Genomic DNA, 16,038 nt, shown 5'->3' with positions numbered 1-16,038 from the left:
TTGAAGATGATCTAACACAGTTAAAAAAAAACTTGTGAAAATGGTCAATCAACTAAAATTTATTCAATAAAATCACTCAACTTTGAATTTTATCTCAATTAGAGGTCACTATGGCGATTTTACTGATTAAAAAGCATTGAAATGATGATATAGGTGACACATTAGCATGAATCAACTCAGATTTCTGATTGAAACGACAAGTGACACCTAACTATCACATGTGGTTATTTTTATAAAAAAAAATATTTTTTTCCATAAAAATAACAGACGTGGCTGTCATGTGTCGTTTCTATTAGAGAAGAGTTGTCTCATGCTGACATGTCATCAATGTTATCATTATGATGTTTTTTAACCTAAATGAGATAAAACTCAAAGTTGAATGATTTTATTGAAATAAATTGTTGGGTGATCATTTTGAGACAACCATATAAGTTCGATGATCAATGATGCATTTAACCCCGATTTCTTTTGTACATGTGTCTAAAATGTTATTTAGTTGTAAATAACAAATAAAATTGTATAAAATTACTTCAGTTTATTGACAAACTTCTTGTTGGAAAGTATGACGTGATATTCAAATATTATTCAAATATTAGTGAACCCAACTTTTTCAAAGTTTCAGAAACGTAGGCTAAAATCGATTTTACTTGAAAATGATAGAATAAATTTGCACTTACTAAAAAAACATTAAGTTTAAATTTGATAAGTATTCCATTTTCATTGTTACTAGGCAAAGGGTAGGGTACTCGCCGGTCTCAAACCCTTACTCGTTTATTTTTGCATTAAACGGATCTGTCTTACGAGTACAATTTATGAAACTCATATATACTTGTCTCATTTAAATTACACATACCCTTAGCCTTTGCTTGGGAGGAGGTTAATGGGAGTAAATGGAAATAATGGAAGGTTAAGTATTAAGTTTAACTTGTTTGGGAGTTATTTTTTGAGAGTAAATAGAAGTTAATGGGGTTAAATCTTTATTTCCTCTAACCTCCAAACTCTAACCTCCAAATTGGGGGTTAATGGGAGTAACGTAAACTTGTTTAAAATTTCTTGTCTCTGCAGAGTAAATTTAACCTTCATTCCCCTCCAAATTTAAACTCTCAAACGAAGTTAAACATTTAACCTCATTTACATCCTATAAACTTCCAAACAAGGTTATTTGTTAACTTTCTTTTCCATCACTTCCCTTCCCTTTCCATTACCTCCTTTAACTCTCACCTCCATTAACCTCCAAACTCCCAAACAAAGGTTTACTCGGTTAAGAATCAATATATAAAACAAAAAAACCATTAATATACAATTCACATTCAATTTAACAAACATTACAAATTCTAAAATTCTAAATCAGCCTTAACCTTAGATATGAAAATAAAAAGATAATTATCTGATAATTATTCAATGGAAAATTAATTACACAAGATTGTAGTTTCTGATTACAACCACATAAAATCACGAAACTAGAGCATATATACTGTATCCAACAAAAATGAAAAAAAGGATACAAAGATAGGGCAAAAGAAAATCTAAAATAACAAAGTGTTGTTATAAGAATTAGTATCACTTAACAAAGATCTGATCTCCTCATCATCATCTTCTTCATCTTCTCTGTGAAGAGTAAGAAAAGAGGAAGAACAAGTATGAACAACCATCCCCATCCCCATGCTCTTTCTTTTCTTGTAATTAGCCTTGAAACATGACTGTCTCAGCCTCTTGGTTGTATGCTCTAGCTGCATATCAGGAGCTTCCTCTAGCTGCCTCTTTTCCATCTCCAATGATTCTATGGCTTTCTTCACTTTTAGTTTATTTTCTTCCCCCTCCACCTTCTTCATCTCCTGCATAATTTCAATCTATAATTTATACACACATTCAACATAAAACAACAATTTCAATCTATAGAATTTGTAGACTAAACCTGAACATTTTTAATTAGGGTATCAAGGCTCTTTAGCTTCCGGTGAGGCCATCTCTTGATTCCCAACTCTCTGCATCTTTTCTTCAATAGGGTTAAACCCACATTAAGTTCCCTTGCAGCCTGTGTTATTGGCATGTAGAAGTATTTCGAAATGGTCTCTTTTGATAAGCCTTTTGATATCCCCTTTTCTTCTCTCACTTTCTTTACCTCTTTTTCTTGTTCTTGTTCTTCACTTGATTTTATTACCAGCTGTCTTTCTTTCTCAAACAAAGAACCTAACTCACTCCATGGTGTATCCTCTGCATCAATTTGAACATTAGTAAATTGTATTTTTCATAGTAGAAATATAAACAATGTAAAAAACAACCTTCACTCAGGCTTGAGAAATCTTCATGAGGAAGTCTACAATCCAATGGAATAGCATCAACAAAGCTATCTTGTAGTAGCCTATCATCAAAATAAGAAGTTCCATAATGCTGAAGGCAATCATACCTGTATGCATACAATAAAAAAGTATAAATCAAAAGGACTAAATACAGAAAAAAGAGAAAGAAAAAAAGTATAAACCTGAAATCGAAGGGGGTAAATAGGGTTTCATCCTGCTGAACAAATTGAAAGTCAGAAGTAAAACAATCTGATGATGAATTTGCCATTACTGAGTTTGGGAAATTGCAGAGTGATGATAAGTACGTAGCAGATATTTGCAAGGGGAATAGTATAGATGCACTTATTATATATAGAATCTTTAAATGAATCTACTAATAATTTATTTTCTGGGAAAGTGTGCGCCGTGATAATCTTAACTGACCAATATACATGAACGTTTTTACTTTAATTAATGCTTTAATGATATATTTACAATCGTGAGATTAAACTTTAACTTAAAATTAATTGCATACAATTGTTTCTGTTTCCACAATTGGAAATTACAAATATAATTCCATTTAAAAAGAGATAATGTACTATAGGCGTATGAGGGCCGATAATTTAATGCATGTGTTAGGCTAGCTAATAATTTAATATCATGTTACATTTTAATCGATAAAAAAATTAAATTATGTTAACAAGGATTGGTTTCAATAGTAAAAAATTTGAAATTAACATTTTTTTAGTAGATAAACTTTAAATTTACTTTGTTTTTTTTTTCCTAAGAAATGGTTTATCCTGGTTTTAAGATTGAGAATTTCTATCCTTATCGGTTTTTTTTTTTTTTTGTACAAAAAGAATTAAAATAATAATTAATTGTGATCCTTAGTATTAAGAAGAAAAGAAAGATGAAATGATGAGTTGGATGCATGGAAGCCAGATGTGAAGTGAATCTTCGGAGCTGTATATTTTCTTCACATTGTTAAGTTAAAAATTTAGAGTCGTAATTACTCTCACGCGCCTACTCTAATAATTGCACTTCGCTCGGTAATCCCAATTACACACATGCTTATCTAATCTTATTAAATAAACAGATCAAACTCTCTAAAATTGCTGCTACTTTCTTTTATTTTTATAATTTCTTGTTTATTTGTAGTATCTAGTATAGATTAGCGATCGATTCATGTAATGACTCATAATACATGTTCTAAGGTGCCCGCTATGGTTACTTTGTTTTTTACAAAGTACCGTTATTTGGTGTGGTTTTCACCATTGGATGATAGAGCATAAAATTAATCCAATGGTGAAAACCACACCAAGTAACGGTACTTTGTAAAAAACAAAGTAACCATAACGAACACCTTTCTTTTAATAAAGTCATTGAATGTTTCATTTATTTTAATAAACTCATTTTTGCTAATTTAGACAGAATAAGTCACCCGACTAAAAATATGATAGTTAAATTAAAAAAACTGACTTTTACTTATGACATGACAAAAATATATTTTTTATTTATTTAATTCAATTACTTTTTTCTTTTTGAAAAAATTTAATTCAACTACTTGAAACTTATATGGTAACAAAAAAAAAAATACTACTCCCTCCATTCCATTATATAGGTCATTTTAGCAAATTGGTTTTTTCCCTAAATATAAGTCATTCTAGAATTCCAATGCTTATTGCCCAATAGTGACATGAGAGAGAATTATTTTTTGTATTGGTACATGTGTTTTTTAATATTCTAATGCTTATTGCCCAATAGTGACATGAGAGAGAATTTTTTTTAATTAACCAATATATTTTTTAATTTGTGTGAAATATCCTAAAATGACTTATATAATGGAATGGAGGGAGTATAATTTAACTGTTTAAAACTACCATATAATAGCCAATGAAAAAAAAAGTTTAATAGTAACAATATTGAACGAAAATAAAGTTAATTCATTTTCAAAACAAACTCCCATCATAATTTAGAAAAGTTTGAAGTAATAATAATACTATTAATTACGGATCACTTAATGAACTCACCCAAATTTACCGTATCATGCTTTTAAAGATTTAATAATGAAGCTATTTAAATGCAATTAATTAATCATACACTTCATAATTAAAATTAAGTAAAAGTACAAAAAAAAAAAAAAACATTGTGATTTCATCGATTTGTAAAGATAATTCACTTGGTTTGAAAGTTTGTAAATATGCGTCTGTGCTTTTTGTAGTTTACAAACTTAGCCATTCTTTAAAAAAAAAATTGTGGTGACTATTTACGCAAAATGAACGATATAGAGCATCTAAAAAAACTTTTAGTGTACTCTCTAAAAAATAATATAAATAATTGATTATTAGTGGTTTAAGAGTGACTAAGACATATCATCTCTTATATTCACTTCTTATTTATTATTTTATTATTAAAATTATTAATTATTGTTTTTTTTGAAAAATTATTAATTATTTTTATATTTACCAATAGTGAGAGAAGAGAGACCCATAAAAAATAAATTATTAATAAAAAATAAATTAAGAAGGCACTCAATTAGTGATTTGATAAGCGACTACAGACTGTTGGAGCTGATTTTTGACTGTCTCTGCTCAAATTTTAATTTAAGAGCCAAATTAAGAGGCTGTTGGAGATGCTCTAAATATCGTTTGGCAGAATTGAGTCACGTATCCTTTAACTACAAAATTCACTAAGTATATGCTCTCTTTGCAAACTTTTAAACCATGTGATACAAATCGATGAAACCATAAAGCTTATTTTTATATCCATAAATTTAATTAATCATTTAACTGTAACCTTTTCTTGATTTATCACTCATAATACCATAATTTATACTATATGTCGCACTTAAGTAATTTAAGTGTATTTAAAAATAATAATTTAACTGTAATTATAAATAAAAGGGATAATTACTAATCTGACCCAATCAAGGACCCCAATTTACATATCTAACCCACCTTGCCTCAAAGTTACCAAATTAGACACTTTCACCCATTTTGCACAAAACTAACCTTAGTTCTATTCGATCAATCGATCGATCTTCTTCTTCTTCTTCTTCTTCTTCTTCTTCTTCTTCTTCTTCTCCGTTTCAACTTCTTCTTCGGTTCATCTTCTTCAATTTCTGATACCAATCGATAGCGATTTTTGAGATTTTTGACATATTATGTTCAATTTCCCGTACAAATGGTATATTTTTAGCTTATACGCTTGCTTTTCTCGTTGGTTTTGCCTCTTTCTTCATCTATAATGGTATCGTTTCAATTTCCTCAATTTTCCATAATTTTTTTCCATTTTCCTCCATTGTTGTCGCATTTGTGACGAAATTATCGCATTTCGTCACAAATGCGACAAGAATTGTCGCATTTCGTCGCAAATGCGACAAGAATTATCGCATTCGTCGCAAATGCGACAAGAGTTGTCGCATTTGCTACAAAATGCGACAACTCTTGTCGCATTTGTGACGAAATGCGATAATTTCGTCACAAATGCGACAATAATGGAGAAAAATGGAAAAAAATTATGGAAAATAGAGGAAATTGAAACGATACCATTACAGATTAAGAAAGAGGCAAAACCAACGAGAAAAGCAAGCGTATAAGCTAAAAATATACCATTTGTACGGGAAATTGAACATAATATGTCAAAAATCTCAAAAATCGCTAACGATTGGTATCAAAAATTGAAGAAGATGAACCGAAGAAGAAGTTGAAATGGAGAAGAAGAAGAACAAGAAGAAGAACAACAACAACAAGAAGAAGAAGAAGCGGAAGAAGAAAAAGAAGAAGAAGAAGAAGAAGATCGATCGATTGATCGAATAGAACTAAGGTTAGTTTTGTCCAAAATGGGTGAAAGTGTCTAATTTGGTAACTTTGAGGCAAGGTGGGCTAGATATGTAAATTAAGGTCCTTAATTGGGTCAGATTAGTAATTATCCCTAAATAAAAAAAGTAATTGTTACTGTTTTTTTAGTAGTTTATTTTTGTATTGCAGGTTTTTTTAGAAGAGATATTGCCGCGTTTTTTAATGAGTTAATATAATTTAAATACAAATTTTACTCATAATTTTCTAGGTTACCTAGATAATAATGCATCCGTAAACAAACAATTCTCAAAAAAAAAAACTGAAATATGTGAAAATCACACCAAGTAACGGTACTTTGTAAAAAACAAAGTAACCATAGCGGGCACCAGGTGCTTTCTATGGTTACTTTGTTTTTGACAAAAGCAAAGTGCTTTCAAGCAATATCAAATTTACACCTACCTAATAATAAATTTGAATAAATTAATTTATTATTATTTGATTTTTTATTTAACTATTTCATCAACCTTTTCAAATATCAACTACGTTTAAAATAGTTATTGTGCTAGTAACACAGTTTCAAAAAAAAATGTGACAAAATGTTAACAATTAAATTGTTGTTGTATTATCTCGTGATTTTAAAAAGGAAGATCTTACTTGCTCAACTATAAAATTTATCTTCTCTATTATTAGAACCGCATACCCCAGCCTTGATCGTTTTACTTTTTTTTTAAAGATGTATGCAACACATTTTCCGCATTTAATCCCGAATTGGATCCAAAATTGACGCATCTGCTCTAAGAGATTGAAGCTTCCCTAAGCCAAGCCCTACAGTTCCTTTACTTTTTTACAACCGAGTGATTAAATGATTACATTTTACGCAAATTCAGAAAGCTAACTGAATATTTTATGTAAGTTCAAATGATCAATCAAATTTTTTTTGAACAAGTTGAGAGGTAAATGATATATTTTTTTTTTGAGAAAAATGCTTGTATTTTCATTACATGATAGAAGAACTACAACAAGCAAAATACAAAGAATTAAACTTCACACAAGTAAAGGTTAAAGCCAATACAAGATCCACAAAGGAATTAAAAAGACTACAAAGAGCAAATAAAATCATAAAAGGTATAAAAAAACATCAAACAACAATATACTATCCATTTTTCGTAAATCGAAATCTGTATATATTAAACCTTCATTTGAAGATGAACATGTCTTTTCACGAAAAGGTACAACCATTTGAATTTATAAGTGCATTTTGATGTAAAGACACAACTATTCAAAAGTGATAGTATAACTAAGTATATAATGAATGCATAAATAGAAAAGGTTCGTTGTTTTTATTCTTTTTACTTGTATTTTTTTTTTTTTTTGATGAAATTATTTTACTTGTATTATTATTGTTCGTTTGACACTCTTTATTAGAAAAATTTTTTTCTTTTGCTCTAGAGGAATTTATTTATGCATATCCTACATGAATATGCATTAAATCCATGAGTAATATAGTGGGATAAATAATTCCTTGAAGACAATAACAAACATGTTGCGAAGAGTTTAAGTTTATACATTTTTTCATTATTTATTATTTACTAATATTTATGTTTATTTTTAATTTACTAATGATTATATAATTCTATAGATTTTGTGGCCCAAAAGTTCTACCAATTTTAATTAGGGTAAATTACACAATGATCATAAATTACAAATTATTTATAACTGTGTCAGATCTTAAACAAATTTATTTAAATGTCAAACAAATTTATTTAAATGTCATATTTGGTGTTTTTTTTAAAACTGTTTTTATTTCCTGCAACTGAATAACTGAAAATTTGACAAAAATAAAAATAAAATTATGATATTCTGATATTTTAAAATTTAAAATCATATAATGATAAAATACATAAAAGCGATTTTCATAATTGTAAATAGTTTTTAAAATATGAATTTCTGTGTAATTTTCCCTTTTAATTAATTATTATTACTATGAAAAGTGCAAGTCTAATCAGGGGCGTATACAGGGGGGCCGAGGGGCCCGGGCCCCTCCGGCCACCGGAAATACCATAGTCGCGAGTAGTTTTGGCCCCCCTAATATTAGTCTATATATAAACTATGTAGTAATATTTCATTGTTTAAAGGTAGATGAGATGGTTAAAACACTTGCTTTTTTTTTAAAGGTCCTAGGTTCAATTCCCCCCAACCTCAATTTATTTTAGAAAATATTTGTTTATTTAAATTTTATTTTTCAATAATTATAAAACTATGTTACCATTATTAATTACTTTATTTATTTTCATAACACTTTTGAACTCATTTTTATTATGTCTTTTCCATTAAAAAAATTAATTTCTTATTTTTAAAACTCAAACAACTTAATTTCTAAATTAAATTTTAAAATTTTAAAACTAAACATAAAAAAAATGTAAAAATGTTATACTTTTTTTAAGAAACTAGTATTGAACTAATAAAGAAAATTAAATATATCTCATTACGTGTTAGGCTTGTCTAAACTTCAAAATTTCAATATTTTGGACCTATTAGGTACTCCCTAAATCCAAATTTCTAATAGGCATTTCTAAATCCAGATTTCTAATTTATTTGGCCTGTTAGGCCTCTATAAATCCAAATTATTATTTTTTTTTGTCTGGTAGGTCATCTGAAATCAAATTTTTTTAATTTTTTTTACATGTTCATTCCTCCCTAAATCCTTTTTTTTTTACATGTTAGGACTATAAACGAAATCTAGCTTAATTTTGAAAAATTGTACACTAATATTTAAAAGTGGTTCTTGACAATTCAAGTTATAAGACTCATATATACAAAAAAAAAATTAAGCAAGTTCGATTTAGCAAAAAAAAAAAAAAAAAACTTCCCAAACGTATGTGTAAAATCGGCCCCCCCAACCGAGTAATCTTGTATTCGCCACTGAGTCTAATTGAATCTTTATGAAAAGGTATACTTGAAATACATTAGTCATTTGTAAAATTTATGTCAAATTTTGAATTCATATTTCCGAATATAATTATAATCTTTTAATTAATTTATCCATAACTATAATCAAATTACAATTATCTTATAAATCAATTAATCGAATAATCTCCCTACACTATATATTTCGGCCAAGCCATATTCTCACCCTAAAATTACCATTTTGTCATCCGGTCTTAATTATGTGTGTGACCTATTAGGTTCTTACCGCAACTAGCCGTTTGCGCTTACTGGAATTAATTTAAACAAATTAATTTCAGCTAAACGTATAACGGAATGAGTGTCTAGACTGTTATTGGCAGAATCGTCACATTCCCTCAGAGCGATAAAGAGTCAGGTTGATACTGACGTTTACCTTTCCATATTAGGTTCAGTATAATTCGATCTTTCATCAGCTATATCCTTAAACAAATCTGTAAGTATGGAATATATCAAGTTATATATAATGAGACGTTTGATTTACTTTATCCAGGTAGAATTAACTCTGAATAGATAGGTTAAGTGAAATCTTCATTTCTACTTTTAACCTTATCACTCTGGAAGGATTTCAAGTCAATTCTTCACAAAGAGTCTGTGGATATATCTCCTATCTATCCTGTAATTACTTTTTGTGATAGCCAATGCCTGTCCGCACATACCCTAGAGTCATCCTGTTATGGATCGTGTTAGGACAGAGTCTAAGTATCACACTCCATAATCCAGAATCACTAATTAACGATTGTTTGAGCCTGAGGATTACTTATACCTACTAATACATTTGAGATGAAACATATGACACTAAATAAATCCATCCATCCTGTTATCTCAAGTTGGGTCCCCAATCCTAAATTTATTTAATTAAAATGTTGAATCTGCACTTCACATACATCCTGTTATCTCAAGTCGGGTCCCCAATCTTAAATTTAGGGTTTTGTAGTTGATTTCAAGCCTCCCAAAGGGTGAGTATGATACTCTGGCTACCTTAATTCAGCAATCAAACCCCTTACCCTCGTTCACCCAAGCTCGATCTCGCCTTCTCTCAGAAGAAACCGGATATGCTAAACAAGATGAACATGTTGAATCTAAACTTTTCATCGCCAATAGCAATTCTAATATGCATCATGACGTTGTACCATCTCCTCAACAATATCAGGATGCATCATCTCGGGGTGGTCACAGTTATCGTGGTGCCGGAAAGAATGGGAACCATGGTTAAGAAAACTGGCAAAGTGTCACGGTTGCAATGGTTGGTCAAATTGGCAGCAGCTGCCGAAGCAACAGCCTGCTCATCAGCCATATATGGACAGTTCCCAGTCGTGGCCTATTTCTCCATCATGGACCACCGCTTCGTGTCCATATTCATTGATCGGCCAGCAATTAACGATATGTCCTCATCCCTCGGTGGGCCAGCAAACTCAACAACATCCTTAAGCTAGATTACTTGAGCCCATTCCACAACCTTCCTAATAAGTTTATCTCACACAACAAGACCACAGTCAGCTCATGGCTCTCACTGACCTCGACACTACTTTTAACACCATGCAAATTCAGCTGTCTGATCAATGGATTATGGATACCGGAGCTTCCTCCCATCTCACCAAGAACTCAAAACAGAACTCCTTAATTTATTTTAGTTGGTAATGGTAATCACATTCCAATTGAAGGGTCTGCCACAGCCCATACGCCCCCACCCCACTCACAATTCACCTTTAACAATGTCCTCTATGCACCCAACCTTATAACAAACTTGATATTTGTTCGAAAATTTGCATGTGATAATAACATGTCTATAGAGTTTGACCCTATTGGTTTTTCTGTGAAGGACCTTCGTATGGGAAGTATTCTTACAAGATGCAATAGTGTGTGTGATCTCTATCCATTCTCAAAATCAACCTTTAGTGGTGTCAGTTCACCAGTCTCCTTTTCTGTTGTCTCTCCTTCCATTTGGCATAATCATATTGGGCATCCTAATGTTGAAACACCTTTCCACATAAATTTTGATTTGACAAAATTGTTTAAGTATAATTAAAATACATATTCTAAACACTCTAAGTTTAAATGCTTTGATTTATTCTACTAATGTGTTTGTTCAATGTTGAGTTAAATTGTTTATAAGACACAAGAATTAGAAGGCCCAAAGCCCAATACGGAAGTCAAGGCCCAAGTCAAACAACTCAGTACAACTCGGCCCGCGTTTGTCAAGACGTTGCCGTTTTGAACAAAACGCAACTCAGCAAAGAGAAGGATCTAGAAGACCTTCGGGAACAACTTCAAGATGAAGCTGCTGAGTAGTCTCGACAAAGTGTACAAGACAGCAGCTGGCAAATGAAAACTTCCAGACAAAGTATTTCTACTTTGGGTAAAGTTCAGAAGACACAGTATGCTGTCCAGTTGACTTTACCATAAAAGGAGAGACAGTCTGCTGAGCTGACCGAGGACAGAAGATACACAATTCTGATTGGCCGAGAGCTCTGAGCAAGTCAGGATGACAATGACAGGTAGCCGTTTCCCTCCAACGGTTATTTCGAAATTCGAAATGACCGATGCACATACGTTTCTATAAATAGTGCCATCACAAGCTTCATTAAATACAGAACTTGATCAAGCCATTACGCTGACCAAATTTCTACACAAGTTCTGCAAGCAAAGAAGCAAAGCAAATCTTACACTACAATTCTTATATCTGTGTAAAAGTCTAGAGTGATTGTTTCAATCGTCTAAAGTGTCTTAGCAAATCTTTGTATAGGACAAAACACTTATCATTTCTAGAGATAGAAAGGAGAGACTGAGTACTCGGTTTTAGTACTCAGCGAGAGATTAGAATTGAGTAGAAGTATAGAGGAAGGTACTCTTGTCATACTCAGTTACTAAGATTGTAAAAGGTTTGAGGCTCTACCTTTAAAGAGCTCAGTAGAGGATTTAAAATCTCGGAACGTGTTCCGGGGACAGGACGTAGGCTTAGAAGAAGCCGAACCTGGATAAATCTGTTGAGTGAAGTATTTTTTACCTTTAACTCCTTATATATATTGCTTGCTTAAAATAACCAAAAACTGACCGAGTAAAGAGGTCAAGTTGAGTTGTGCGCGTTGAACGTATGAGCTCAGGAATAGACTCTAAGTGCTATCTCCTGACTCAAGCTAAGAAACTGACCTAGTCACCAGTTGACTAAGCCAGTATCTTACTGCTTACTCAGCGCCGCTGTTAAAACCTTTTTCCTTAGAAAAAGAAGTCTGCCCTAATTGCAAAAAAGTTTAAATAGTTCCTAACCCCCCCCCCCCTTGGAACTATACTTGCAACCTTATAAGGGACCAACAAGTGGTATCAGAGCCTTAAAAGCTCACTGTAAAAGGTCTAATAACCTTGAGCTGATCCCTACCATGGGTGAAAACAACACTCGGTTTCTCTCTGGAAACCAAACAACTCAAATACTGCCTGAGGGGCTGTCCATTACTAGGCCTCCCCTATTCTTCGGGTCAAACTATACCTTCTAGAAGAATAGGATGAAAAACTTCATTCAGGCTACAAACATGAGTGCCTGGCTATCTATAGTCCAAGGCCCATTTGTACCTATCGAGGTTGTGGATGGCCAAACAGTTGTAAAAGCTGAGGCCAAATGGACAGAGGATGATCTTAAGAAGCTTCAAAATCATGCTTCGGCTATCAATATGCTTCACTGTGCACTCGATGCTGCAGAATATAATAAAATCTCAGGTTGTGTCGGCACAAGAGATCTGGAAAAAGCTGGAAGTCACCTACGAGGGAACCAATAAAGTAAAGGAGTCCAAGGTGAATCAGCAGATGAGACTGTACGAGCTGTTCGAGATGAACAATGATGAGGGCATTTCAGACATGAATGCAAGGTTTACCAACATCATTAATGAGCTCAAGAGACTTGGGAAAATCTTCACTGAGGAAGAACAAGTCAAAAAGATACTCAGGAGTCTTCCTAAAGATTGGCAAGCAAATAAGACAGCAGTTGAGGAAGCTCAGGATTTAACCACCTACAAATATGACGAACTCATCGGTTCATTGCTGACCCATGAGATATCCATGAAAAACTTTGAGGTGAAGGAAAAATCTGAAGACAAGAAGCAGAAATCCCTTATCATGAAAGCTGACTCCACTGACGGGAGTTCAACTGACGATGAGGAGATGGCTATGTTCACAAGGAAGATGAAAAGGCTATTCAGGAAGAGTGACAAATACTCTAAAAAGCCTTACAGAAATTTTGATAAGTATAAGGCTGACTCAAGTGACAGCAAATACAAAAAGGACAGCTCAAAGCCCATTACATGCTTTGAGTGCCATCAAACTGGCCATATTAAGTCAAACTGCCCCACGCTGAGGAAAGACAAGAAGAGTGGGAAGAAGGCAATGGTGGCTACTTGGAGCGACAGCGATGAGTCTTCATCTACAGAAACTGAGGCCACCGAGTCAGCGAAGATATGCTTCATGGCTGACGAACTTGCTGAGCCATGCGTCTCTGAGCATGCTGACCTATCAGATGACGAGGAGCAATCAAATGAGGTAATTTCTCTTCCCCAGCTCAGAAACGATATGGTTAATGCCCTGAGTGATCTCTATACACTTGTCAAGAAGTGTAATAAGAAAGTTAGAGCACTCAGCAGGCGTTGTGACGAAGTGGAAGAGGTCAAACTGAGTGACCTCAGATTCCTTCTTCATGACAACTCAACTCTGCATGATAACATGAAGATCATACATGAGTCTGTCTCTGAAGTCCAGTTAGTTTCAAAGAAACTGAGAAAGGACGTCACAACTATCCAGAACCAACTAAAGGTTCCAAATAAAAGAAACAGTCCTCTGAGAACTCAGTACCAAGGTACTCAGCAAAGATGGAATCCCCAGCGAAAAGTCCAGTGTGACTTTTGTGGGAAGTTAGGACACACCACTAAGGTGTGCTGGCACGCTCAGCACTAGGGTGCTGACAAGTCAGTGAAACATCCTAAACAGAAGGTCAGTTGTGACTTCTGTGGAAAGAATGGCCATACTGTCCATGTATGTCGCCATAAAATAAAATATGATGCTTTACCTGTTGCACCTAACAAGCAAGGACCCAAAAAGAATTGGGTACCTAAAAGTAACTAGTTACAATGCAGGTAAGCCTGAGATGTGCCGAGAAGTCAAAGATGTGGTATATTGACAGTGCATGCTCAAGGCATATGACGGGTGATGAAACTCAGTTCATCACGTTTGAGCGTAAACGAGGAGGAAGTGTAAGTTTTGGAGACAACAAGAAGGGTAAGATAGTAGGGTCAAGAACCATCGGAGGTAATCCTACTATTGAATCTGTCTCCCTAGTCAGCGGACTCAAATATAACTTACTCAGCGTAGCTCAGCTATGTGACAATGGGAGAAAAGTTATATTTGATGCTACTGGATGTAAAATATACGAGGGTAAAACAAATGAGTTAATATTAACTGCCCCTCGAATAGATAATGTCTTTATGCTAGACTTAGAAAAAAAGTTTTCAAAAACTGTGTGCTTAGTATCAAAGGAAGAAAATTCCTGGCTATGGCACAGAAGACTTGGTCATGTAAGCATGGACCTCCTGGCCAAACTAGCAAGAAAGCAATTAGTTGAGGGACTGCCTGAACTTAAATTTGAAAAAGATCAATTATGCCACGCTTGCCAAGCTGGAAAACAAACCAAACAATCTTTTCATAACAAAAATATTGTCTCAACTAAGCGTCCGTTAGAGTTACTACACTTGGATCTCTTCGGTCCAGTCCAGCCGCTGAGTCTGGGTGGAAGAAGATTTTCCTTGGTCATTGTAGATGACTTCTCTCGGTATACGTGGGTCATCTTGCTGACCAGCAAGGATGAAACCTTTGAGACATTTTCAAATTTGGTTAGAAAAATTGAAAATGAAAAAGACCTAAAATTAGCTCACATCCGTAGTGATAATGGTGGAGAATTCAAAAACCAAAAGTTTGTTGAATTCTGTGAAGCCAACGGCATTGACCACAATTTTTCTGCTCCTAGAACACCTCAGCAAAATGGGGTTGTAGAAAGGAAGAACAGAACTCTGGTTGAAATAGCCAGGACAATGCTGGATGAGCATAGGCTTCCAAAGTATTTTTGGGGAGAGGCTGTTAACACAGCATGCTATATTCTTAATAGGGCTCTAGTTAGACCTATATTAAAGAAAAACCCCTATGAACTTTGGAAAGGACGAAAGCCCAATATTGGATACTTTCGTGCCTTTGGCTGTAGATGTTTTATTTTAAATACCAAAGATAGCTTAGCAAAGTTTGATTCAAAAGCTGATGAGGCTATCTTTTTAGGCTACTCAACAAAAAGCAAAGCATACAGAGTTTTTAATAAGCGAACTCAAGTTTTGGAAGAGTCAGTACATGTAGAGTTCGACGAAACTGACCCTGCAGGTAGATACCAGCCGCTGACCGAAGATGATCCACACTCAGTAACCACCGCTGACCAAGATCCAGCTACTGAGTCATTCACCAAAAGGCTGACCAAGAGTAAGAGTGAACCTAAGATTACTTTTACTGACCCATCTACTTCTGCAGAGATTGTTGAAACAGAAACAACACAAGACATGAATCTACCTAAAGAGATAAGGATTCCAAGAGGGCACTCAGAGAGTGCAATCCTTGATTCTGCTGGGAATACCCTGATGACGAGGAATCAACTCAGGAAGTACCTCAGCAATGTTGCTTTCGTCTCAGTTCAAGAACCGAAGAATTTCGCTGAAGCTGAGTACGATGAATTCTGGATGAACGCAATGCAAGAGGAGCTCGATCAATTCAGAAGAAACGATGTATAGGAGCTAGTGCCTCATCCAAAGAGTCAAAAGACCATCGGAACAAGATGGGTCTTCAGAAACAAGATGGATGAACAAGGGAATGTAGTCAGGAACAAAGCAAGGCTTGTAGCTCAGGGCTACAGTCAGCAAGAAGGTATTGACTACGGTAAGACCTTTGCCCCAGTGGCAAGGCTAGAGGCAATTAGAATT

The 16,038-nt window shown here is 33.8% G+C and overlaps 1 protein-coding gene across 1 annotated transcript; it reads right to left on the bottom strand.

The window, feature by feature from the left end:
- Positions 1-1,526: 1,526 nt before the first annotated feature.
- Positions 1,527-2,568, bottom strand: LOC136218096 (protein RKD1-like). Its single transcript, XM_066004852.1, has 4 exons — positions 2,483-2,568; positions 2,283-2,407; positions 1,916-2,214; positions 1,527-1,835 (listed from the first exon to the last, which is right to left on the bottom strand). Exons 1-4 carry the CDS (start codon positions 2,566-2,568, stop codon positions 1,527-1,529), a joined length of 819 nt encoding a protein of 272 aa, XP_065860924.1.
- Between the last annotated feature and the right edge of the window lie 13,470 nt (positions 2,569-16,038).

This window comes from Euphorbia lathyris, chromosome 1, assembly GCF_963576675.1.
Source record: "Euphorbia lathyris chromosome 1, ddEupLath1.1, whole genome shotgun sequence".
In the NCBI taxonomy this organism is placed as follows: Eukaryota; Viridiplantae; Streptophyta; class Magnoliopsida; order Malpighiales; family Euphorbiaceae; genus Euphorbia; species Euphorbia lathyris.
The sequence above is the reverse complement of the archived record's forward strand: the minus strand, read 5'-3'. Positions and strand labels throughout refer to the sequence as shown.